The following is a 24,318-nucleotide window of genomic DNA, read 5'->3' as shown; positions in this document are numbered from 1 at the left end:
GACATATATACACTAATATGTATAAAATAGATAACTAATAAGAAATTGCTGTATAAATAAATAAATAAAATACGTATATGCAAAAAAAGAAAAAATCTTTCCACAGAGAATAATTCAGGCCATGATGGCTTCATTAGCAAAATCTACTAATTGTTGAAAGAAACAAAAATACAAATTCTACACTAACTTTTCCAGAATGTAGAAGAGAAGGGAACACTTTCCAACTCATTTTGTGAGGTCAGCAGTACGCTGTTATCAAAACCAGACAAACCATTACAAGAAAATGACAGATGAATTACTTTCAGGAACATAGACACAAATATTTTCAACAAAATGTTAGCAAATCATGTCTAGCAATATGCAAAAAGAATAATACATCATGACCATATGGGGATTAGCCTGGGGATGTGACACTAGCTCAGATTTGAAAGTTAATCAATGCAATTCATCATATCAATAGACTAAATAAGAAAAGATATATGATCATATTAATAGAGGCCAAGAAATTATTTAACAAAATTCATCATCCATTCAACATTCAATTCCAGGTAAATAGGAATCAAAAAAACTCCTTAACATAATAAGGGCTTCTACAAGAAAAACTGCAATTAACATCATACTTAATGGTGAAAGACTAAGTGTTTTTCTCCTAAGAATGGGAACAAGGCAAAGATATGTTCTCTCACCACTCCTATTCAACATTGTACTGAAGGTCCTATCCACGGAAATAAGGCCAGAAAAAGAAATTAAAAACATGCAGATTGCAAAGAAAAAAAATAAAATTGTCTCTATTTGCAGATGACATTTTTGTCTACTCAGAAAATCCAAAAGAACCTTACAAAAAAGCAACTAAAACTAACAGGTGAGTTTAGCAATGTCTCAGGATACAAGGTAAATACACAGAAATCAATTATTTTTTCTATATACTAGTGATGAACAAATAGATATTGAGATTTTAAGAACAGTACCATTTACCATAAATCATGCCAAAAATGATGAAATACTTAGGTATAAATCTAACAAAATATGTGCAGGATCTATATGCTGAAAACTGTAAAATGCTGATGAAAGAAATCAAAGAAGCACTAAATACATGGATTGATATAACATATTCATGAATGGGAAGACTCAATCTTGTTAAGATGTCAAGTCTCAAAATTCATGTAATCAAAACCCTAGAAGGATTTTTTTGGGGTAAAAACTGATAAGTTTATCCTAAAATATACATGGTAAGACAAAGTAATTAGAATAGCCAAAACAATTTTGAAAAAGAACATAGTTGGAGGACTCAAACTACCTGATTTCATTACTTACTATAAAGCTAGAGTAGGGCTTCCCTGGTGGCGCAGTGGTTGAGAGTCCGCCTGCCAATGCAGGGGACATGGGTTCGTGCCCCGGTCCGGGAAGATCCCACATGCCGCGGAGCGGCTGGGCCCGTGAGCCATGGCCGCTGAGCCTGCACGTCCGGAGCCTGTGCTCCGCAACGGGAGAGGCCACAACAGTGAGAGGCCCGCGTACCGCAAAAAAAAAAAAAAAAAAAAGCTAGAGTAATTGAGACAATGTGGCACCGATGCAAGAATAGGCACATAGGTACGTATATATAGTGGAATACTACTCAGCCATAAAAAAGAACGAAATAATACCGTTTTCAGCAGCGTGGATGCAACTAGAGATTAAGTGAAGTAAGTCAGAAAGAGAAAGACAAATACCATATGATATCACTTATATATGGAATCTAAAATATGACACAAATGAACCTATCTGCGAAACAGAAACAGACTCACAGACATAGAGAACAGACTTGTGGTTGCCAAGGGGGAGGGGAGGTGGGGGAGGGATAGATCAGGAGTTTGGGATCAGCAGATGCAAACCATTATAGATAGAATGGATAAACAGCAAGGCCCTACTGTATAGCACAGGGAACTATATTCAATATCCTGAGATAAACCATAATGGAAAAGCATTTTTAAAAGAATGTACATATATGTATAACTGAATCACTTTGCTGTACAGCAGAAATTAACACAACATCGTAAATCAACTATACTTCAATTTAAAAAAATAAATTAAAAAGAATAAACACATAAATCAGTGGGACATAAGAGTTCAGAAAGAGATCTATACACAGATTATGAATTCATTTTCAACAAAAATGCAAAAATAACTCAATGAAGAAGGAATAGTTCTTTCAACAAATAGTGATGGAACAATTGGACATCCATACACAAAATAAACAACCTTGACTCAAACTTTGCATCACATGCAAAAGTGAACTCATGTAAACTGAACTCATGTAAACTCATGTAAAACCTAAAACTATAAAACTTCCAGAAGAAAATATGGGATAGCATCTTTGTGATTTGGAGTTAGGCGGAGAAACTTCTATTCTTTTTTTTAATTAATTAATTAATGTATTTATTTTTGGCTGCGTTGGGTCTTCGTTGCTGCGTGCAGGCTTTGTCTAGTTGCAGCGAGCAGGGGCTACTCTTCGTTGCATTGCATGGGCTTCTCATTGTGGTGGCTTCTCTTGTTGTGGAGCACAGGCTCTAGGCATGCAGGCTTCAGTAGCTGTGGCATGCGGACTCAGTAGTTGTGGTGTACTGGCTTAGCTGCTCTGCGGCATGTGGGATCTTCCCAGACCAGGGCTTGAATCCACGTCCCCTGCATTGGCAGGCATACTCTTAACCACTGTGCCACCAGGGAAGTCCCCAAAACTTCGGTTCTTTTGGCAATATTGTTAAGAAAATGAAAAGACAAGCCACAGGCTGAGAAAAAATATTTGCAAAACACGTATCTGACAAAGGATGCAACCATTGTATCCAGAATATATTTAAAAAAAATTTTTTGTGGTACAAAACACATAACGTGAAATCTACCTTCTTAACAAAATTTTAAATGTACATTATGCTACTGTTAACTCTATGCACATTGCTGTACAATAAATCTCTAGAATTTTTTCATTTTGCATGACTGAAACTCTGTACTCATTAAACAGCAATTCTCTGTTTCCTTCTCCATCCAGCCCCTGACAACCACCATTGTACTCTCTGCTTCTGTGAGTTCAACTACTTTAAATACCTTGTGTAAGTGGAATCATACAGTATTTGTCATTCCGTGACTGTCTTATTTGACTTAGCAGAATGTACTCAAGTTTCATCCATGTTATAGCACATGACAGGATTTCCTTCTTTTAAAGCTAAATACTATTCCATTGTATATCTATTCTATGTTTTCTTTGTCCATTCATCCATTGATAGGCATCAGAAACTCAGCAATACGAAAACGAATAACCTTCCGCCAAATGGGCAAAACATCTGAACAGACATCTCACCAAATAAGATAGGAAATAAGCACATAAAAAGATACTCAACATCATTAGTCATACGGAAAATGCAAATTAAAACCATAATGAACTGCTACTACGTACTTATTAGAATGGCTTCAAAAAACAAACTGTGATTGCAAGTGCTGGTGAGGATACAGAGCAAGTGGGACTCTGACTCACTGCTGAAGGGGATACTGAAGGGAATGGTGCAGTCACTTTAGAAAATAGTTTGGCAACTTTATATAAAATAAACATACGCTTGTCATACAATCCAACAATCCCATGATCTCTCGTATTTACCCAAAAGAAATGAATATTTTATGTTCGCACAAGAACATTCCCAAATGTGTGTAACTTTATTCATGATCATGAAAAACTGAAAACTCTGCTTATCTCCGTCAACTTGTGAATACATAAAAACTGTGGTTATCCTTACAGTGAAATACTACTCAGCAACGAACAGGAACAAACTATTGGTACAGGCAACGACATGGATGAACCAGAAACGCATTATGCTAAGTGAAAGGAACAATTATTCTAGTTATAATTATATATGATGCTCATGATACGACATCCTGGAAATGTAAAAGCTACAGTGACAGAAAACAGCAGTGGTTGCGAAAAGCTGAGGTTCGGGGCAGGGCTTGAACACAGGAAACTCTTTGGTGGGAAGGAGCTCTTCTATACCTTCATGGTGGTCATGGTTATACAGCTGTATGTGACTGACAAATTGTACATAGGACTGTGTATAGAACTATTCCCTATAAAGGGTGAATTATGTAAATTATTTCTCAAAAAACCTGACTGAAAAATTAATTGATCTCTGTTATGAATAAAAAAGGCTGGAACATAAAGAAAATAAGTCACCCAGCATCACTGTTAGTGTCTTGGACTAATTCCTTCTACATTTCTTTTTTGTGCACCATCACCCTTTACCCTTTGCCTGCTCTATATCAGCTCTGTTCTAGGCATTGTGCAAGTGTTATTTCATTTATCCTTAAACATGGTTATTATTTACAGAAACCAAGTGTGATGGTCAGTTCTGTGTGTCAACCTCATGTTGCTGTGAAGGTATTTTATAGATGTGTTTAAAGTCCATAATCAGTTGACTTTCAGTAAGGAAGATTAACCCAGATAACCTGGATGGCTGGATTCAATCAGTTGAAAGACCATAGCAGCAGAACTGAGACTTCCCAGGAGAAGCGACTTCACCTGTGCATGGTAGCATCTGCTCACGTCCAAGCATTCCAGCACGCCCTTCCTGGTGGTCTGCCCTGCAGGTTTTGGAGTTGCCACAATTGCCTAAACCATTTCCTTGCTACCTATGTCTCCTACTGGCTCTGCTTCTCTGGTTGATATGCCTGAAAGATACACCAAAGCTCAGAGGCGTCGTGGATAGGCATCAGCTTACTCAGCTAGTTAGTAGCTCAGTGGGTCCTGTCCTTTCCCACTGTGTTACTCCACTCAGAGGCGAGACCCTCAGGGACAGAAGAAAGAAACATTTTGACTTGCCTCTCAGTTTAAAAAGAAAGGAATGGCATCCTGACCTTTCCCTCTCTCCCTCCCTCCTCCCCTATTTCTTCTGCAGAATCCCAGTCAGTGAATTCTCTCTCTGCAGCCCCTTATTTATTTTAAGCTTCTCCCTTCCTCTCTCCTTCCTCCCTACTCAGTTTCCGGCTTCCCCTGCACTAGGTTGACAAGAGCCCCTTCCCCGATGAAAGAGCCACAGGCTTTCCTGCAGCAGGGCCTTCCAGAGAGGAGCTGGAGTCCTCCCAGCCAGCATCCACTCTCCTCCACCTGTCTCTGGCAGGCGACAGTGGCTATGGAAGAGGCTCCTTCTCTTGGCCCGTTCGTTCGGGAGAGAACAGAGTGGATGCGCCAGCAGTGACAGGGCTGAAAGTTCTAGCATCTGCAGGGAAGGGTGCGAGTTGGCTCAGGCTCTCTCAGGTGTGAGGAGTGTGGGGAGTCTTAAGCCTGGGGTTGCAATCACTCAGGAAGGGAGGCCGAGGTGGGTGCCGAGGACTCATTTATTTCATGGCTATGTCTAAACCTGTGTTGGGCAGTGAGGTGACCATTGCAAGGACAGAGCTGTGGTGACCCCAGCTCTTTTCTAATCTCAAGGTCCTGGATGGTGGGGCACTGGGACTTGTGATCTAGTTGGTGAGACACCCACTCTCTACACCTACACACACATATACTTATCAGCAATCAAAACACATGGACGGGCTTCCCTGGTGGCGCAGTGGTTGGGAGTCCGCCTGCCGATGCAGGGGACACGGGTTCGTGCCCCGGTCCGGGAAGATCCCACATGCCGTGGAGCAGCTGGGCCCGTGAGCCATGGCCGCTGAGCCTGCGTGTCCAGAGCCTGTGCTCCGCAACGGGAGAGGCCACAACAGTGAGAGGCCCGCGTACCGCAAAAAAACAAACAAACAAATAAAACACAAGGACTAGGATTCCTTGTTCAGAACATGGGCATGTCTGGAATCCAGATCACATGGGTGACGGTTAAAAGGACCAAAGGTATTTACCCTGCAGAAGAGAAGGGGAGATGGAGACAAGAGAGACACCTTCAGATAATCGAGGGGCTGGCTATCTAGTAGAAGAGGGAGAGGACCTCCTGTACTCCCATCTTATCCTCATTCTTTAGCTCTGGAAAGAACCACTGGGACTGATGGGGAGAAGTTACAGGAAAGTAGGTTATGACTCACCCAACAGGCTCTCACAATTCTCTTTCCATCCCACAGAAGAATAAGGTAGTGAGTCGCTGGTCATTGGAGGAATTTACACAGAAGCTTCAGGACCACTCATCTGGCTGACGGTAGGGGGGATTCACAGAAAAGGTAGGGGATGCGGCACCGTGACCTCCAAGCTCCCTCCCAACTCTGAGATTTTATGAAGAGCCACTTGACATGCAGAAAAGTAATTTTCAACCAACAAATAAGCTTTTATTTTAACTGCCTTTTTATATTTTCCAAAAAGTTTTCATGAACATGCATTGCTATTATAGTGAAAAAGATACATTTAAAGGCTCATTTTTTTTGCATCAAATCCTGCAAAAACAGATGGTCTGCCTGTGTCCTGAAGAGGATGTAATAATGGCATGATTGACAGGAAATGAATGTGGAAAGCAATCTGGGGAGGTGAGTTTTGAACGGGACGGTCTCGACCTTCACCACTCAAACCAAACTACTGTCAGTAGAGAATCTGATCTCTCCAGCTGGGCACTCAGGGCAGGCCACCTCCACGGGGACGGCCAGACCAATTCCCAGGCTGGGACCTTGAGGCCAAGGCAGCAGTTGAGGCCAGTGACCTGCAGTGACTTCTTTCCTTACACCGTGGTCCTTGGCACACGCAGTGTTCCCCACCTCTGCAAAGTGCGGCTCCCTCAGATGTTTCCAGGCATGCTCCCAAATGACCTGGGGCCTCAGGACTCTGGGCTGCCATACGGCCACAGCAAACAGTGCCTCTTGGGTCTCACAGCAAAGAGAGAACAGAGCCTGTAGGTTAATGCTTTCGCTGAAATTGAGAGACGTTTTGGAAATCCTGGTCAGTCCCGAGTGTCACCATCGCTTCAAGAGGCTTGGCTGTCCACCTTCTTCCATCTGTTTGTTCTCTTTCTGTCTAGCTTCTTTCTGGTCCAAATGAAATTCTTTGACTTGTGCTTACTTTCATGACTAGTAACCAGCATTTCAGACAGGCAGGAAGCCAACGGACACAAACTTTGCTCCTATCCTAGGTTCCGAGATGGTCCTTTGCACAGAATATTTCCCATTCTAGGTAGAAGGTGGGAGGTGGAATAGGGGGCCAATATGCAGGTGTGCTTCGTGTCAATTAGCAACTTGCTGCTTCTAACTCTTCCTTCCCCGTGCAATGAAATTTCTCTGGAACAGGGCCAGAGATGGCACAAGGGAAATAAAAAAATTATCAGAGCTGGTGCTATTTGGGGGAGAGTTTCATGTCTGAGAAACCAAGTTCCCTCTGTGAAGCGACTTGGGCCACTGGCCTTGCTTTGTGGAGAATTTAGTGGGGCTGGACGGCAGGACATTGGCTGAGGGTCCAGAATCATAGAGAATTCCCAGGGACTTTGGAACTAACCTCTGGCTGCAGTTCTCGCAACGGCTAGAAAGGAGAAACTTAGACCGAAGTCGTGAGCCTTCAGCCTTAGTTTCTTATTCTTTAACTGGCTCCTTATTCACCAGCTAACAACTCCCAGCATGCTTTTGGTGCCTCGCCACGTGCTCAAAGGCCCTGCACCCACCTGGAGGGTCCATACTTACAATCTTTTATTGGTGGGAAGAGAAAGGGGTTTTGTATGTATGTTAACCTTTTCTGGAACTTCTTATTTGTTTATTTATTTTATTATTATTATTATTTTTTGGCCATGCCATGAGGCTTGTGGGATCTTAGTTCCCCAATCAGGGATCGATCCCAGGCAGTGAAAGCGCGGAGCCCTAACCACTGGACCACCAGGGAATTCCCAGGAACTTTCTTTTTTTTTTGAGGTACGCGGGCCTCTCACCGTTGTGGCCTCTCCCGCTGTGGAGCACAGGCGCCAGACGCTCAGGCTCAGCGGGCATGGCTCATGGGCCCAGCCGCTCCGCGGCATGTGGGAGCTTCCCGGACCGGGGCACGAACCCGTGTCCCCTGCATCGGCGGGCAGACTCTCAACCACTGCGCCACCAGGGAAGCCTTCCAGGAACTTTTTAATGTAAAAAAAATTTTTTCATTGAAATCACTGTGCATATATACATCTACGTTTTTTCTTCTAAATAGTGTTCTCCACTACTGTCAGGTGAGACAGGAGGGGTCAGGCGGAGTGGGAAGCTGGGAGGACGGGGCTGGAAGAGCTGAAAACCTGAAACACGTAGGAGCCAGACCCATCACTTGTCACAGGTGGAAAACAATCACACGTGTGCCCAGGCCTGGCGCATGCACACGTGTGTGTGAGTGTGTGTATATATGTATGTGTATGTGTACATGCCATGTACGTAAGGATCGAGTCTGTGTCTGACACATTGTAGAAGCTCGGTAGATGGTGGCTATTGTTCATAGGTGGGAAGAACAGTGAGGATAGGATGAGTCAGAGGAGGCTTTGGGAGCAAATATTTACTTAGGATTTTTTCGTGTGAGTGAAAGAATCTCAACTTGAACAAGTTTATGAAAAGGAGGAAAGAAAAAAAGGCAGGGAGAGGGGGAGGGAGAGAGGGCAGAGGCGCACAGATGGCTCATGCATTTAAACTGTGGGACGGGCAGGGCTGGTACTGCCTTGGGGGTGATGGGTGGCATCCTCCCTCCCTCTTTCACCTCTACCCTTCCCTGTGTGCTGATGTCTTGCTCCATCCTCATGTCTCGACGAGTGGGGGGACCTTGGCCATTGGCAGGTTTGGGCTGACGAACCACCGCCTCAGGACCAAGGAGGGAAAATTGCTTTCCCGTACTCCTGTTAGAAAGATCTCAGGAAGGAGCCGGATCTTTGCAGGTCAGCCCAGCAAGAGGGACATGCTATGGGCCTCTCTGGGGTGGGGAGAGGTCTGGGAGTGGCTTCCTCCCCCAGAATCCCATGCTCTGAGCAGGGGAGGAGCTGGCCCCTGGGAAATGCAGGTGGAGAGCAGAGCAAAGAAGATTCCAGTCTTGTCTCGCCCCGGTGGGTGCGGTTCCTGAGCTGGGCCTGGGAGCCAGCGAGGATCTGAGTGGAGAGGGGAGGCGGGCTGCCTCCGCTCAGGGAGAGGGAACAGGCGGCCGACTCTGGGGTCACTCCCATGCTGGGGGGACAGGATGCTCAAAGCCACCACTCTGACCTCTTTGTAATAAAAATCTATACATCACCACCTCGGCTTTTTCAGAAGATTCTGGATGTGTTTCAAGTTTCCCCAGAAACTTAAAAGTAACAGCGGAGGTGAATCCTCTGTCCCCTGACTGTTGGGTTCCCCTCCTGGCCCGGAACCTCAGGAGATGGGGACAGCTTCTAAGGGTTTGGAAAGTGCTTATTTCTTTCACTGAAGACATTCCTAGTTTTAAAAGTTTCTTTGCTTTCTAGAGCTTTTTTCTTTCTTTTTTTTTTTAAACATAGCTATTTTTGACAAAAATATAAATAATCACCGCCCTGACTGGAGAGACAGCTGCAGGCTCCTGCTCTGAGCCCCTCCTCTGATTACCCTCCACAGAGCCAGAGCCCGTCGCGGGGCCTGGACTCAGCATCGCGGGTGGAGGGGGCACTAACCCAGGGGCCATTCAGGTCTCCAGGTTTTCCACAAGGACACTCAGGACCAAGGCCACAGGAGTGGCTGCACAGCTGCGCCCCACAGAAACTGGCAAGTGGGTGGGCACCGGAAGTACCCAGGACATGGGGCTGCCCCCGGAGCCATGAAAGTGTACCCCACTCACGTGGCCAGACATTGCTCTGTCTCCTCTTTTTCTGTGGGGGGGTCCCCCTTTGCCCCCTGCTACCCGCCAAGTGACCATCTCAGTAATTCCTAATTTATGTCGCTGTGTGAGGAGGTCTCAGTGACCTAGCTGGCGGCCATCCTCCAGCACTTTGGGCCACTGGCCAGCTGGGGGCTGAGGACAGGTCATGGGGCTGGGGGAGAGGAGCCATGCGTACAGGACTCAGCTTCCTGCTCAAGGAGCTGCCCGGGCCCGCTGCTTCCTCAGCACCTCTGCCCTCCCTCCCTCCATTCCATTCCTCCTTTCCATAAACTGATTCAAGTTGAGTCCCTCTCACTAGTGACAACAAATCCTAGTTAAGTCCTTGCTCCCAGCATGCTCTCTGCCCCAGCTCTCTTTCTGCTCCGGAGGCCATGCATCTTCAGAATAGATCCACAGCCCAACCACGGCCCCCCCGCCTCCTGCCCCCCATGTATCCTCCCGCCTCCCCTCCTGTGACTGACTACAGGCGACCACAAATCTCCCTCAGAGCCTGGGCTCTGGGAGTGCAGGGATTTCTGGACAGCAGATGGCTCTGTGTTTTTCACAGCCCCTTCCCTCTGGGTCTGAGAACTCTCTGTCTCTTTGGGGGACACTGTTCCTCACCCTCCAGGAGAGGCACTAGAAGGTTCAACCACGTCACCTTCCTCAGGATGAGCAGGTGGCGGCGGGGAGGGGAGAGGAGATGTCGGTGCCCCCCAGGGTTCTTTTCTGTCACGTAGCAGGGCTGGAGAATGCTGCTAACTTCATTTCCCACTGTGCCTTCCCACCAGCCCCCTGAAGCCGGAACCCTCTGCAGGAAGAAGTCTCTAGCCAAAAGCATTCCTGGAATAACCTGAGCACAGTAAGTACTCGGAAGATGCACACCGTCAAGAAATGCTCCCCGGGGTGTCTGGGCAACCGTGATGTGTCTTCGGTCATTATGCTGCCTCGAGCTTTGCGTCCTGGTTTTAGCAGTGACTAAAGTGAACCCTTAGGCACAGATGGCATTTCTGGCCTCGAAGCAGTCCCTGAGGTTGAGCATGAAGTTTCCCTGGAAGGTGTACCTTGCAGCAGATTCATTCTTTGGGGCCACAGCAGCATCAAGGTCCCGAGATGGCAGCATCTCTCAGTAGACACCCCAAAATGCCCCCGACAAGTGGACGAGGATGGCGGGCCCCAGGGGTCCCAGGCTAACCTGAGGAAACAGCGAGCGGCAAGGCCTTTCCATTGGGGTGTGAGTATTGGGGTGACACGTGGGGATTCACCTCCCACAGCCCCCGGTGTTGAACGCAGCACTGCAGACGTGGCCTCTTTCTGGACCCCAGGTTGCTGCTCCTAAGGCATCGGAAATCAGACGTCCTGTTCTGTCACCTACACCGCACTGCTGCTGAGTGCCAAGCCGCCTGTCAGATGCTCCCCCGGCACGAGGGAGAGCCTGGAGCCTTCCTAATTCCAAGCACCACTTGTTCATGTCACGCTATTAGATTTCATCTTGTTAGATGGCCTCTGCCTCTCGAGAGCTCTTTGAATTCTGATTGGTCTAATATATTTAGTTCCCTTCAGCAGCACATTGGATAAGCTCTCTAGGTCTTCATTCAGTTATTAAAGAGAACACCGACTGGGCCACGGGCCATGCCCTGAAATTCCCTCCAAGGTAACATCCGTTCAACCAGTCCCTTGTTACAACTGACCTGCTAGTTATAAGTTCTCCTAACCACCCTTACCCAGCTTCTTATTTACACCGGAGACTTGGACAAATAAGTACTCTATACACACGTCCCTCATCAACCCGTCTGGCAATCAGGAGAAGAAAATGAGTTTCATCTGTACACTTATTTTTGGAAAACCCAGTCTGGGCCCAACACTCAATTTAGCCCGCAAACTCCAGGTTGAGAAGGGATCAGATTACCAAACATGTGGGCCTTTGAGGAGTAACTTGTACAAGCCTCCCAGGGGAAGGGGGATGCGAGGAAGCAGTGTGAAGGAAGGCAAGGCCCGCCTCGGAGAAGGGCAACCTTCGTAACAGGAAGGACACCGACAGCAAATGCTGCTGAGGGAGAAGGAGGGAGGCATCGAGGACCAGTCAGAGATCTGCCCAATTCTGAAAACGAGAGGACACAGGGACCCGAGAAGCCACCAGAAAGGTCACATGGGTGTTTATTACATAGAAAAGAGGGAAAGGAAGAAAAGGTTTCCAAAGCCATAGTTCCGGGATTTAAAAAAACACAAACTTGGAATGTCAGAGAGATGCCATGCTTTCTACATTTATAATAGGAATATATAAATATGTACATGGAGATATGTACACAAGTTTTCATTGTCATACATGGTATTTTTCATTACATGTACAGTAAAGGTGCTCGAATTATGCATCTGAAAGCTGGCAGAAGGCTGGAGAAACTGGAACCCCGCTCAGTGCCTAGAGGGCGCTGTAGAGACCCAGCAGCAGTGGGCAGGTCCGCCAGTGGGGGCTGGGTTTTGAGGGTCTGTGGGAGCTAAGCTGCAGGCAGGCCTGGGCCCCAGGCTGCAAGGTTTGGGCCAGGGCAAGTCTGGAAGCTTCCCTAGTCTGTGGCATTAGAAGTTTCTTCCTCTCTTGGAACCGAGGAAGGCTCCAGTCATTGCCATGGGCTGGAAAAGCCCCTTGGCTGGATTGGATCCCAGGGGAAGCTTGTGGAGGTAGGGTGGGCTCCCAATGGTCAGGGTAGAAGTGAGACAAGAACGCCCTGGAGATCGGGGAGTAGATCTTGCCAGAGAACAATAGAACCGTACGGCGATTAATTTAACATAAAGAAGAGCGACCCAAACAAAGCCAATCACGGAATCAAAAACTGTAAATCACAGCACTCATCCATATATAAATTCAGCTGATAAGCAACAGAACCAGTCCTCTTTCTATGTATGTTGTTTTCTTTAAAAATGGCATCACGTACAACAGCATGGAGCTTAGGCTGTGAAGGGGGCCGGCCAAGGGCTCCCTCAGGGCGCCCAGGCCACTTAGAGCCACGTCACCCTCTCCCTGCTTGGAACATGGGCCAGAAAGTCGGGTGGACGTGACCTCTGTCCCCCTTCTCTCCTCACTGGTTCCTATACCGGGGCTGGTGGGAGGGTTGTAGGAACAGAAAAGGACCTCAGAGGACAGGGTTGTCTGCAGTCCTACAAGAGCCCAGAAGGAGACCACTGTCCCCTCTTCTCTGGGCAGACTCTTCTTGCCCCTCCCACAGAAGGCCAAGCTGGGGCATGGGGCTGAGCACAGCCAGGTTTGGTGAGGTGTGGGTGCTAAGCCCGTGGACCCTGGGAGGAAGAGTTCCAAGACCAGGGGCCCTGGAGGGAGAGGAAACAGTGTGGGCATCTGGGCCTGGGATGGGGGTGACGACGGCAAAAGTACCACCGGCCAGAGGCCCTGCTGAAGGGAGGTGGCCCCTGGATGGGGCACGGGGCTCCTCTGGAGACGGTAAGTACCAATCCTGAGTCTCCAGACAGACCCTGGCCTGACTTCTCCCAGCATCAAAGGGGCTGTGAGTGTGCACGTGCGCGCTGTGTGTGTGCACAGGCAGGGGTGTGCATGTGTCTGTGCTTCTGCTCACTCCAGGGTGAAGGTGCGGGGTCGGGGATGACCGTGGAGTCCGGACCAGCCTGGGTGGTTGGCATTTTGGCAAATCCAGACAGGGAGGAAGAGGGGTTAGGAACAGAGATTCCACAGCTAAATCAAAAGCGAGAGGCAACTTGTACCAGAAATTAGGACACACAAGTGGGACCCTGTGGTCAACCTCCCCTCTCTGGGGCAGAATCAGGAAGGGAGAGCAGAATTGGGGGGCCAGTGTTTCTGTTTTACTAGGAAGAGTCCTGGCCTCTAAGTCCATGGGGCCGGCTACTCCCTGGCCCTGGCCCTGGCCCTCGCCTGACAAGGCTCGTCCTCCATGCCCTTTGCTCTGAGAGAAGTGGGAAGGATGACGGTTGCCCAAGCCCCTCCTTGTACCCAAGCTATAGATTTTAAACTGAGGCACAAGACACTGGGAGAGACGAATAGCGCTGAGGCTGTAACTCACCCCCGGGGCTTCGGGGGACATTCGGGGTCACTCTGGTTGGGGTTTCCCCCATCCGTCAGCAGAGCGGCTCATCCTGTCTCCACGTGGGATCTGGGGTGGATCCATGAGAATCTGAGCGTAAGCCTCCACACCTCTGTTGAGCCCAAGAGCGTTCTGAGGTTCTAAGAATCCAACGGGAAGAAAAGTGATGAAAAATACAGGACCCCGGGCATCGCCACCTGCTCAGGCTGACCTCAGCCTCCCTTCCCCTGACAGCCTGGACTCCTGTCTCCTCCAATACACACAGAACTCTCTGCGGGGGAGAGGCTCCAGCCCCAGGCCCTGGAGAGCATCTCGTCTCTTGGACCTCCACTCACCTTGCTATTCCACCTGTGGAGGTGGGGATCCTAGCTCACCAGGTAAGTGGTATCTTTGAGCTGCTCCTCCGAGGCCACGCCCAGGACCTGCTTGGCCCACTCAGTGCCCACGGAGCGCTTGCTGAATGCATAAAAGCAAAACAGGGAGCCTCCCCTGGTGGGCCTACTAGAGGCCAGCACAGGGAGCCCATAGAGGCAAAGGCCAGGTTCCACGGGGGAGTGTGTGTCCGCGGAGGGTCAGCAACTGCCTCAGACTGCTCGTCCCACTGCCAAGGTCATGGTCTCTGGGGAGGGTCAGTGTGGCCGAAGCGGCGGCTGGTGATTTAAAAGTGTTCATCCACCTCTGATGCCCCTGTTGAAAGCCCTCTAAGCAAGCTGGCCAGAGGGAGTAGCAGTAACAGTGAACAGCCCCTGCAGCCAACAACTGGAGGACTTACATCTCAATTGCATATCCCCAGGCCGTTGACACAATGGAGGAGGCTTTCTCTGTCAACACCACTAACAGGATAAAAACAGCGGGTGTCATTAAATCCTGAGGTGGGCCTGGAGCCCATGGCCCAGCTTCTCCCAGGGTAGGATCCGCCCTGGCTGGGGCCCAGCGGCCCAGAGGGAGGTGGATCCAGGCAGAACTGAAGTGACCCTCACAAACTCACCTGTCTGGGCAGGGATGGGGGCTCACTAAAGAAAACATGTCAGGTCTTTGTTTGTTTTAATTTTAGAGAGCCAAGATGGCCCAGAAAGACCACTGTCAGCCAGCCCCTTGCTTCCCTCCTCAGGAGCCCCAGGCCTTTGGAAGCCATCCTCCTGGTCCCGTGGATTCGGTCCCTCCTTTCACTGGCCTCAGGGCTTGGTGTTTGGTTTTTCTTTCTCAGATCTGGGTCCCCGTTCCTCCAGGGGGAAACGTTGCCGTGTGGCTTTCTTTCTTTCTGTCCTTCCCGTTTGCGTGCCCCCTACAGCTCCTCAGCCCTGGTGGCGCCCAGACGAGGCTGAAATCACTGCTGTGCCTCTGAGACACGGTGGGTCAGGGACTGGAGCCCCTGGGCGGGGTCCTGCGTGTTGGGACCAGGCAGGTTTGCCTTCCTTCATCAAGGGAGCGCAGGTTTGAGGGCCGCCCAGGATGGTGGCAGCAGGGTGGCACCCTATTACTTCTGAGTGGGCCGGGCACTGCCCCCCGAGAGGACCCTCTCTTGTCGCCTCAGTTCTGACATCTGAAAAACACCCCACCCCCTCCCATCCCTGCACACTGATAACCCCCTCCTCCGATTCCCCGGCAGGCTATCGGTAAGGGTCACAGGAGATGAAATGCACCCCACAGTGCCTGGCAAGGGCTCAGCATCTAGAGGCTGCCCTTGTCGTGGGGGCTGACACGTGGGTCCGAGGCAGCAGAGAGAGGGCCTCGTGTCCCCTCCTTACATTCCCTCAAGTGCAGCCCGAGGCTGGCTCCAAGGCCAGGCCTGCTGCTCGTCAGGCAGGGGCCGCGGGAGGGCTCCTGCTTGCAGCCTCAGCGCCACGGCAGGCGGGAGGGGTGCCGGACCGGAGCCGGGAGCCATCCGCCCCTTTGCTCCCCACGGGGACCCCGGCCTTCCCGGCCCGAAGTCCTGGCTTGGGCTCAGATCTTAAGATCCAGGTCAGCTGTGTCCACCGTCCGCAAGACACTCCCAGGCGGCCAGGTGGCTGATTCTTGCTCTGGGATCCTGCTCTGGCCCAAGGGAATGGCCACTGTGTTCCAAGTGTCATAATGAGGTTCTGGGAGTATCTCATTCACTGTGAAGTTCTCTGTGTGCCTGTGATCCCTGCCCTGAACACCCGTGGCCTAGGACTGTCCTACGGAATTCTGACTGATAAATGGCTGGACCTGAAATGTACCCTGGAGTTTCTGGACCATCACCCTTGTGCTGTACCACTGAGGTAAGCCCAGATCTGTCAGCAAAGGGCTGTGTGTCAACCCAGCTCTTGCTGGCCAGAGAACCATGCTTTTCAGCCGGCTGGTGTTTCAGAAATTAACTTTGGCCATCTAAAAGCCTGAGCGGCCAGCTCAGGGGACTAACAGGACACCAGCCACTGTTCCTTATCTAATGATGATGATGATTCTGAGACCATGGTCTCACTCAGAGAGAAGCTATTTTGAGCCGTTCCACCCGCCTGGCAATCCTCATAGACTCATTGTTCAGAAGACGGGCTGGGGTCCTTTTGGTTTCTTCTGCACGTCAGTTACCTGGAAAGGGGCTGCCTCTTGAGGCTGGTGTCTTCTCAAGTTTGGAGAAGCAGCCGCAGGTGAGGGGAGGGTCCGGGGACCGGGGGGTAGGAGGGGAGATGTCCTTCCAAGCACACAAACCCTGGCATGAAACCATCTCACACTGGGACACATGGTGACACTTGTCACTCAAGAAAACTCCACCCGTGTCTGAATGTGTCACTAAACACGAGACAGAAATTGCTCTCTCTTCTCTACCTCCTTAGCAGCCACCCCCGGCCACGCCAGGAAAATAAGATCCCCCCTCTCCCTGTGGGGGCAGTCCCCTCCTGATACCTGTCATCTCTCCGGGGAGTCAAGCAAACTCGGGGGAGCTGTTTAGGGTGACGGGCCGTGGGCTGGAGTTACTTTCCTCAGCTGGAGCTGTTTTTATCTGATTCTAGGGGAGGCTCTGTGCTCTGATGCCGCTTCCTCGAGAGCAGCCAGCCGCCAGCCTGCTCTCCTCTTGGCCTGGAGGATGCTGTCTTCACACAGCAGAAGGTTCTGACTTTCTGGATAAAACCAGATCTGAGCCCACACCTTGAAAACACAGAGGCTGCCAAACGTGAAAGGAGCAGCAAAGGCCCAGGTTGGGGCCAGGAAGAAAGGAGGGGGAAGAGATAGACACTGCCAGGTGTCCAGAAAGTGCAACCCCGCCCCAGGCAGCTCATCAGAGCTAAGGAGTAGACAGCGGGGTAGGATCAGGCCAAGGAGAGAACCCATCCCTGAGTCAGGGCCAGGGTGGGCTAGGGGAGCAAGTGGCTGGAAGGAATTCTGTCTCTCCCAGGATGCCGGTTTGCTCTCCGGGCCACAGGGACCCTGAGGCCCACTTCCCAGCAGGACTGTAATTAGAAAGCCCAGCGGATGGGGTAGGTGGGCCACTGCCCCAGGTGGAGGGTTGTAGGAACAGAGACTATGCAAGCAGCGGCTCGCAAAGGGGCTCACGGTGGAGCGAGGGACCTGTCCTGAGGCCGGCTCCCCAAGCCTTTGGGGAAAAAGGCCAGACAGGCCACTGCTCCAGCCCTGGCCAAATTCTGACTGAGCCCCTGATGGATAGGAAATGCCCCTTGGAAAGAAACACACCCAATGGCACAAAGTCCATTCAGGCCAAAAACTTGGCTTTGGGCCAGTCCCACATTTTAGCGATTCCTACATTAGAATGAAAATGAAAAGAAAACAGACATGTAAATGTCCATCTCGTCCCTGTCATGTAGGTCTCCATTCTCTTAACTTCTGATGGATCTTGAATCAGACAGCTTCTGTTGGCTCCCGGCTCTGTAACAGTCACTCACAGAGGTGTCTTAAAGGGCCTGACCGTCCCTTCGCAACAGGAGAAATCCCTGTGTAACACCAACAGTATCACCTGAATGCATCTGTTTGCAAGAAGGATTTTCAGAGAGAGGGCCAGCACCCCATACAATTTTGTTTTTTCTTTCTGTTTTTTGCGATCCTAAAACCACCAAAGCTCTCAAATGGTGACTTTTCTCCCATAGCTTATTTAGTGGCAAAATCTGACCTGTACTGAGGTAAGGCTATTTACAGTTTTATTGATCCTAATTAGTCTGACTATTCACATGTTTCTTTGCAGAAATGGTCACGTGTTTGATGGTGGTGAGCTGTTCCAGACTCTGCCGGGCTGTAAGGAAATGTATGGCAAACATCTCTTATCCTCCTCCTCAGATCCAAAATTTGTCAGGTCAGAGACCCATTTGGCCCCAAGGATTTCAGAAAAAGGGGTGTGGACCCCAAATGGTGTTAAGTATAACGGGAAAGGCTGCCCATGCAAACCTGGGTTGGTAAATTTGTGTATGAACATCAGGCAATTCCAGCAGTTTCGCCCCGGGAATGGAGCCACTGCCCTCCTTCCCAGGGAAACAAAGGTCAAACACACCCAGGCCTGGAGATTTCAGGGGCGAGGAGGTGAGGGCTGCGATTAGGGTCAGCAGACACCTGCGGAGATCTGTCCCCCTGACAGCTGAGGGCACAGCAGGCCTTTCCACGCTGGGCTGGAGTCTGTCCATCCTCACTCCCGCTGCCCCCAGGAGACCAATCTGGCAGGGGCTGGGGACCCGGAGGAGGTGTCCACTGCAGTCCTGCCCCTTGACGAGCCCTGCTCATCTGGACAGGGCCACTGCTGCCTGGACTGGCGGCCCCTCGTGCCCTCGCAGTGGGCGGCGGGTGACGCGAAGCGGGCCGAGCCGGGGCGCTCCTGCCTCTCTCTAGGCATTCCCATTTCCATCCCACTCCCCACCCAACCCAGATGCTCTGTGTGTCTGCACTACAGGGCTTTCTGGAGCAGCGGGAGGAGCTGGTAGCCCTTAGAGCCTGCTGAGAGAAGCAGATGCGTTTTCAAAATAAATAATATTTTTAAGTCCCCTCTTTCCACTCCAAACCCGGGAAGCGGCAGAAGAGAATATGTGAAGACCCCGTGCCCGCCTCTGCCTGACGTGGCCCTCCGGGACACCGGGCTTCTCAGTGGCTCGCCCGGGCTCACAGCTGCTGTGGGATGCCCTGCTCCTTGTAGCCTGTAAGGAAGAAGCAGAGGAGAGATGGTCAGACACCCGGTTCCCTCAGCACTTCTCCAGGCGGTGCCCCCAGACTAGAATATGCTAGAACTTATTCACACAGAGGTGTAAATGACTGCCAAGGTCATTGGCTTTTAACGGGAAACAAAGGGATGAATGGAGAACAATGGATCTTTGGGTTTAGTGGGGGATATATGAGAGGAGGGTGTCTGCTGCAGATCTGGTGGGGCTTGGAAGGTTATCACTGTGCTCCTGAATCCACACCCTTGAAGCTACTGCACAAAAGTGGCCCCAGCAGACTGGCCTGCTGTGATTTCCCAACGCGGAGCCTTGCGAGAAGGTACCAGGCAGGCTTCCCCAAGTGATGGGCATCTGGTGCATGTGGACCGAGAGGAGGAAAGAATTAAAAAGGAAGACAGCGTACACAAGGCAGGAGCCGAGTGTGCGTGCTCCATCAGCTGGACGCCTCGGACACTGGCCAAGGCGACTGATGGCTTCGAGCCTTTAAAACCTTGGTGATGATTACAAGGACATGGGAAAAAATTGACCACTGTTGCTATTAAGGAACTGATGCTAGTTTATTTGAGCATGAAAGGGTATTGTGGGTTTTTTTTTTTAAAAGACATCTACTGGGCTTCCCTGGTGGCACAGTGGTTGAGAGTCCACCTGCCGATGCAGGGGACACAGGTTCGTGCCCTGGTCCGGGAGGATCCCACATGCTGTGGAGAAGCTGGGCCCGTGAGCCATGGCCGCTGAGCCTGAGCGTCCGGAGCCTGTGCTCCGCAGCGGGAGAGGCCACAACAGTGAGAGGCCCGCGTACCACAAAAAAAAAAAAAAAAGACATCTACTGAAATATTTAAGGGTGAAATTATAAGTCTGGAATTTGCGGAGTGGTTACCCCTATTAGCTGGTAACTCAGCCCACAGAGGAGCAGCAGTGGACTTACATGTAGTTTTTCTCTTTATTTACCAGATATTCATCAAATTTAGTTGTTTGGGGTAGAGGAAGATGTAGGGAGTAATCGATGAAACCAGAGTGGCCATGAGTGGATGATGGTTAAAGCCAATATGTGCATTTAGGGACTCATTGTACTAGGCCTTCTACTTGTGTCTATGTTTAAACATTTTCCAAAATAAAAAAAAAAAAAGAAGCTTCTGAAAATAGAAGCTTGTTGACCAATTGGGAGAGGGGGTGTTTGTGTGCATTGGGCGTGCAGGGCAGGACAGTGAAGGGGAGGCCCAAGGCAGCCCAGGCATGTGGCCTGTCATCCCCCAACAGACTCACCTTGGGAAACTTTGGAGCAACACAGGGTTATGAGGCAGCATGAGGAAGAGGAGAAAAAGAGAAAGAGAAAACAGTCTGAAAACAGAGGCCAGAGGGACTGCCTGAAATATAAAAAGAGGGAGGATGCACAGTGCGGCCCAGGAGATGGAAGCGGGCCGTCGCCAGTATTCACAGTGACCAGCCCCTGCGGCCAGTGGCCAGCCCCAGCAGGCGTGTGGACTTGGCTGCAGGAGCGCACAGAGAGCATCCTCCCCTCCCTGGGGGTCACACTCGGTGAGACACTGCCAAGAAGCTCTCTCCCCTTCCCTCCCTATCTCAGCCAAGGCCGCTCTTCTGCTCATCTCTGCCCCTCACTCTTCTCCCACCCCCAACCCATGTTTGTCTTGAGATGGAATTCTGGATGGACCCCAAGAGGGATGGGTACAGGACAGGTTTAACTGTGACAACCTAAAGATGTTGAAGTGACCCATCCTGGCCCCAGCCCAGCTCTGTCTGAGCCACGGGGTTTGCCTTTTATGTGGACAGGAGCCACATATATAAAACCTATTGCTTTGGGAAAGATCCAGGTGGGGGATGGTAAACAGACTTTATCTTGCAGACATCTTGGATCCATTGATAGTGACTGCCTGAAGCCCTGTATTAAGAACATGTAAGACTATTCAGCAGAAAGTGTCATGATTGATTAGCAATGTCTGTCATGGGTATGGCAGTAGAGAGAGGCTCTCGTACAACTACCAAATATTTATTGACCCACAACCAATACAGGCTGTTGTTGACTGTTATTTGTTATTATTCATATAAATAGAGCAGCGGCCTTGTAAGTTCCTGATTTTAACTTCTACTTTGATCTATATTTCTCTGATTCACCTCTTAGGTTTTTCTTGATGGTACATTTCTTGATGACACCCCAGGCAATGCCAGGTAAAAAAAAAATCACCCTGTATTGTTATAATTGAAAAGTTCCCTTCATTTTCACAGGACGAGGCTGGAGTGACACCGGAAAGAACAGCCCCTTATCCAACTATCTACCAGGACAAATAAGTCAATTGTGGCTATTCTCTTCGAGGTAGTCATCCTGGGATACACACACTGCATTGTTGCTCGGGGCAGTTCCAGCCCACAGCACAATCTCAACAGTGGCAATTACTCATCCTTTGAGGGTGGGCTTACTTTTTGGAGAAAGGGCAAAGGCACCCCTTGCTGAGATGGGTGAGCAAGTCTGGTGGCCAGGTGGGGTAAGTGGGTAGCGGTGAGGTGTGTTGGGTTTTCTGGTGCAGCCCTCAAGTCCATCCCCCAAACAGTGTTCTAAAAAGTCTGACACAAAGACAGCATCCCTGGAACCAAGGAGGTGACCCACAGTGAAAGCTTGGATCGGGGCGTGGGGGGAGAGGGTAGGAAGGGTGGGGAGGTGGGTTCCAGCACTTGATTAGCCTGGCGCCAAATACGGCCCCGACACCAGCCACAGAAGAGGGATTTCTGTTGAGTCAACAGCTAGGGTGGTGGAAGGTGAGGAAGTGACAGGCCCCCATCTGCCCTTCTCGGGTCTCTGTTTCCTCCTTTAGGAGGTGATAAGGGGAGTTCTTGAAGCTGTCTCTAAGATCCAGATCCCTGTGGGTCCTGGTATCAAGCATGACCAAAAAAAGAAAACCAGAAAGCTCTCGGGATCAGATTAGGCATCAACACATTTATTGAGACCCACCCTGTGACACAGGCTTGTGCCGCTGTAACAGGAAATTTCCTTACTAACATGCCCCAGTGCCTGGCCAGACAGTTGTGTGATGAGGAGATGATGTAGTAAGAGGGGTCGGGGCTCCTATTGGGTGGCGATGGGGCAGCCGTCACAGGCTTTCCATCTGCCGCTGAGGAAGCCTCTGAGAGCAGAGGCCCCTTCCAGTTTCCAACTGGGACCAAGGTCAGGAGCTTACAACAGGCCTCTCGGGAAGCACCCAACTGCCCCTGGGAAATTGTCAGACTTGGCTTCTCAGGACTCACAGGATGACAGGCAGCACTTCTGTCCAATTAGCGATGTTCTGCACCCCTCCCCACAAATGCAAGTGGTCCGTGGACAGGCCCATGGGGCGGGGCTCCCATGAGGGGCCTGCCTTGATCTCTGCCTGCTCTGCCCACTCTCCGACATCCTCCCTGACAGCAGCCCCTGCCCTGAGAGCAGCTCTCCACAGCAAGGAAGGACGGCTCCTCAGCTTCTCCCTGCCCAGTGTCCCCCTCCCTCTTCTCTGGCTGCCCCTGTCTCCCAGCTCTAACTTTGGGATGCCCTGGCAGTCCAGCATCCCAGGCAGGGGAGGAGCTGCTTCCAATCAGCCTGTCTGACCAATCTACGGGCTCTGCCGAGCTTGCTCATGCTCAGGGACCTGCATTTTCTCCGGCCTGGTGGCTCACTTGGTCACTGACCCGAGCCTTGCTGGGCCCTGGCATCTGTGTGTGCCCTGAATCTTGGGTCCTCACAGGATCTTGAACTCAGACTGGGTCAACTAGGAATCATTCTAGATCGTTCTAGAGCCCCTGGCCCCTGGGCTTCCCCTCCTGCTTCTGCTGTCCTTACCTGGCACAGCTCACCTCTGGCATTGACATTCCACCTGTCAATGGTTTTGTCAGGTGTAGGACACAGTAGGAGGGTGGGGTGTGGGGAGAAGGGCAAAGTGCCTGAGGAGACGTGGTCCTTGTTAGGACCTGAGGCCTAGTGAGGTAGACGGGACGTGTGACAATACAGGGACATGCACAGGGGCACAGGGTGACGAGTACGGCTGCTTAAAATATGTGTCTGTTTTAAGATCTCACTAGGTTATTTTTAAAATGTTAATCAAGTCTTCTCTGGTAGTTTTGTGTCGGGATCAAGTTTGTGTTAAGTGACTGGTGAAGGTCCACTGCATACAAATTAGGAAGAGTAAGGCTTTAGCATCAAGGAACAAAGAGCTTAGTTTAAAAGAAGTTGAAATTAGGCTGTTCTAGTTGTAGAAAAAGTTACAGTGTTTCCTGAGGGCAAACATACCCAGTGGGCTTTTCCTTCTGTCTGGAAACGGCATGCTGGGGGCACAGGGGACCTGAGCTGACGCGGGCCACACCCCTGCTACCGCGGTTGTCAGCAGGACTGTTTCTGAGCTGAACGGGGGCTCCCTCCCTCCCTTATTCACGCCCTTCCCCTCCGGCTCAGGCCCCTCAGATTCCCTGCAGGCCTCGGGGCTGGGCGTGCGGGGAGGGTCCCGGAGGCAGATCGCCCTGCGAAGCCCCCATGCCCCGAAGCATCGCAAACACCCAGACCACCCTGGCCCCTGCCCCTCCCCCCGCCATGCTCCGCGCATGCCGGCCCGCTCCAGCGGTTACTCACTGGCGAGGATGACCATGTCCATGCCCCAGAAGATGCTCATAATCCAGCCCACCATGACGATGGCCGTGAGCATCTGGATGAGGGCCGCGGCGATGTTCAGCCAGAAGACGCAGCACACGTGCCTGTCCGGGAGGTCAGTGCGGGCGCCACACAGCACGGTGAAGGCCGAGACGAACGTCCCTGTGAGAGGCCGGAGGGGACAGCCTCCTGAGGGCGCTGCGAGACACAGCGGCACGTGCGCTCATCACTAGCGCATATCACAGCGGCACGTGCGCTCATCACATGAACTAGCGGTTTACCCTCCGGGAGCTCCGAGAGAGCGGCCTGGGTGGCACCTTCCGGCTCAGGCCACCTCTGCTGCCCATACTAGAGATGCCAATGTCCCAGCCTGGAGGAGGCATGGCCGGGGGATGCCAAGGACCCAGCACAGTCCTGAGGCCTCTGGGGGAACACAGAGGCCACAGGACAATTGGTCCCTGCCATTAAGGAACGATGGTGCAGCCACTTTTAAGGACAACAGACAGCGGGTGGAAAGGGCACCGACCTCGTGCGGCAAAGATCCTCAGGGCCTAGCAGTTCAGAGGTAGGAGCTGCTGCCGCTGAGGTGACACAGAAGCCACCCACAGGGTAAATTCAGGAAATGACCCCCGGCACACACGCTGATGGCGGGTGCCAGCAGAGGGGAGAGAGCACAGGCCAGGGCATATCCTGAGGGGGCTCCCCCAAGCACCCCAGACCTGAAAGGGGAAGGAGAGAGAGCCCGAGATTTACTGGGCAGCCACAAAGCACAGAGCAACGTGG

At 50.9% G+C, this 24,318-nt stretch overlaps 1 protein-coding gene across 1 annotated transcript; it reads right to left on the bottom strand.

Moving 5' to 3' along the window:
- Positions 1-12,550: 12,550 nt before the first annotated feature.
- LOC113628581 (uncharacterized) lies at positions 12,551-23,710 on the bottom strand. The gene is made up of 2 exons (XM_027122355.1): positions 23,518-23,710; positions 12,551-18,890 (listed from the first exon to the last, which is right to left on the bottom strand). The coding sequence occupies exon 2, from the start codon at positions 13,795-13,797 to the stop codon at positions 12,859-12,861; it is 939 nt and encodes a 312-aa protein (XP_026978156.1). The 5' UTR covers positions 13,798-18,890; positions 23,518-23,710; the 3' UTR covers positions 12,551-12,858.
- Between the last annotated feature and the right edge of the window lie 608 nt (positions 23,711-24,318).

The sequence above is a fragment of the Aethalodelphis obliquidens genome, unplaced genomic scaffold, assembly GCF_003676395.1.
Source record: "Aethalodelphis obliquidens isolate GAN/ISIS:26980383/991018 unplaced genomic scaffold, ASM367639v1 scaffold24, whole genome shotgun sequence".
Classification (NCBI taxonomy): Eukaryota; Metazoa; Chordata; class Mammalia; order Artiodactyla; family Delphinidae; genus Aethalodelphis; species Aethalodelphis obliquidens.
This window is presented reverse-complemented; position numbering and strand designations above follow the sequence as displayed.

Bases quoted from the DNA above. Each gene is read 5' to 3' on its own strand.
- LOC113628581 (XM_027122355.1), bottom strand. From the start codon at position 13,797: ATGTCCCCCGAAGCCCCGGGGGTGAGTTACAGCCTCAGCGCTATTCGT.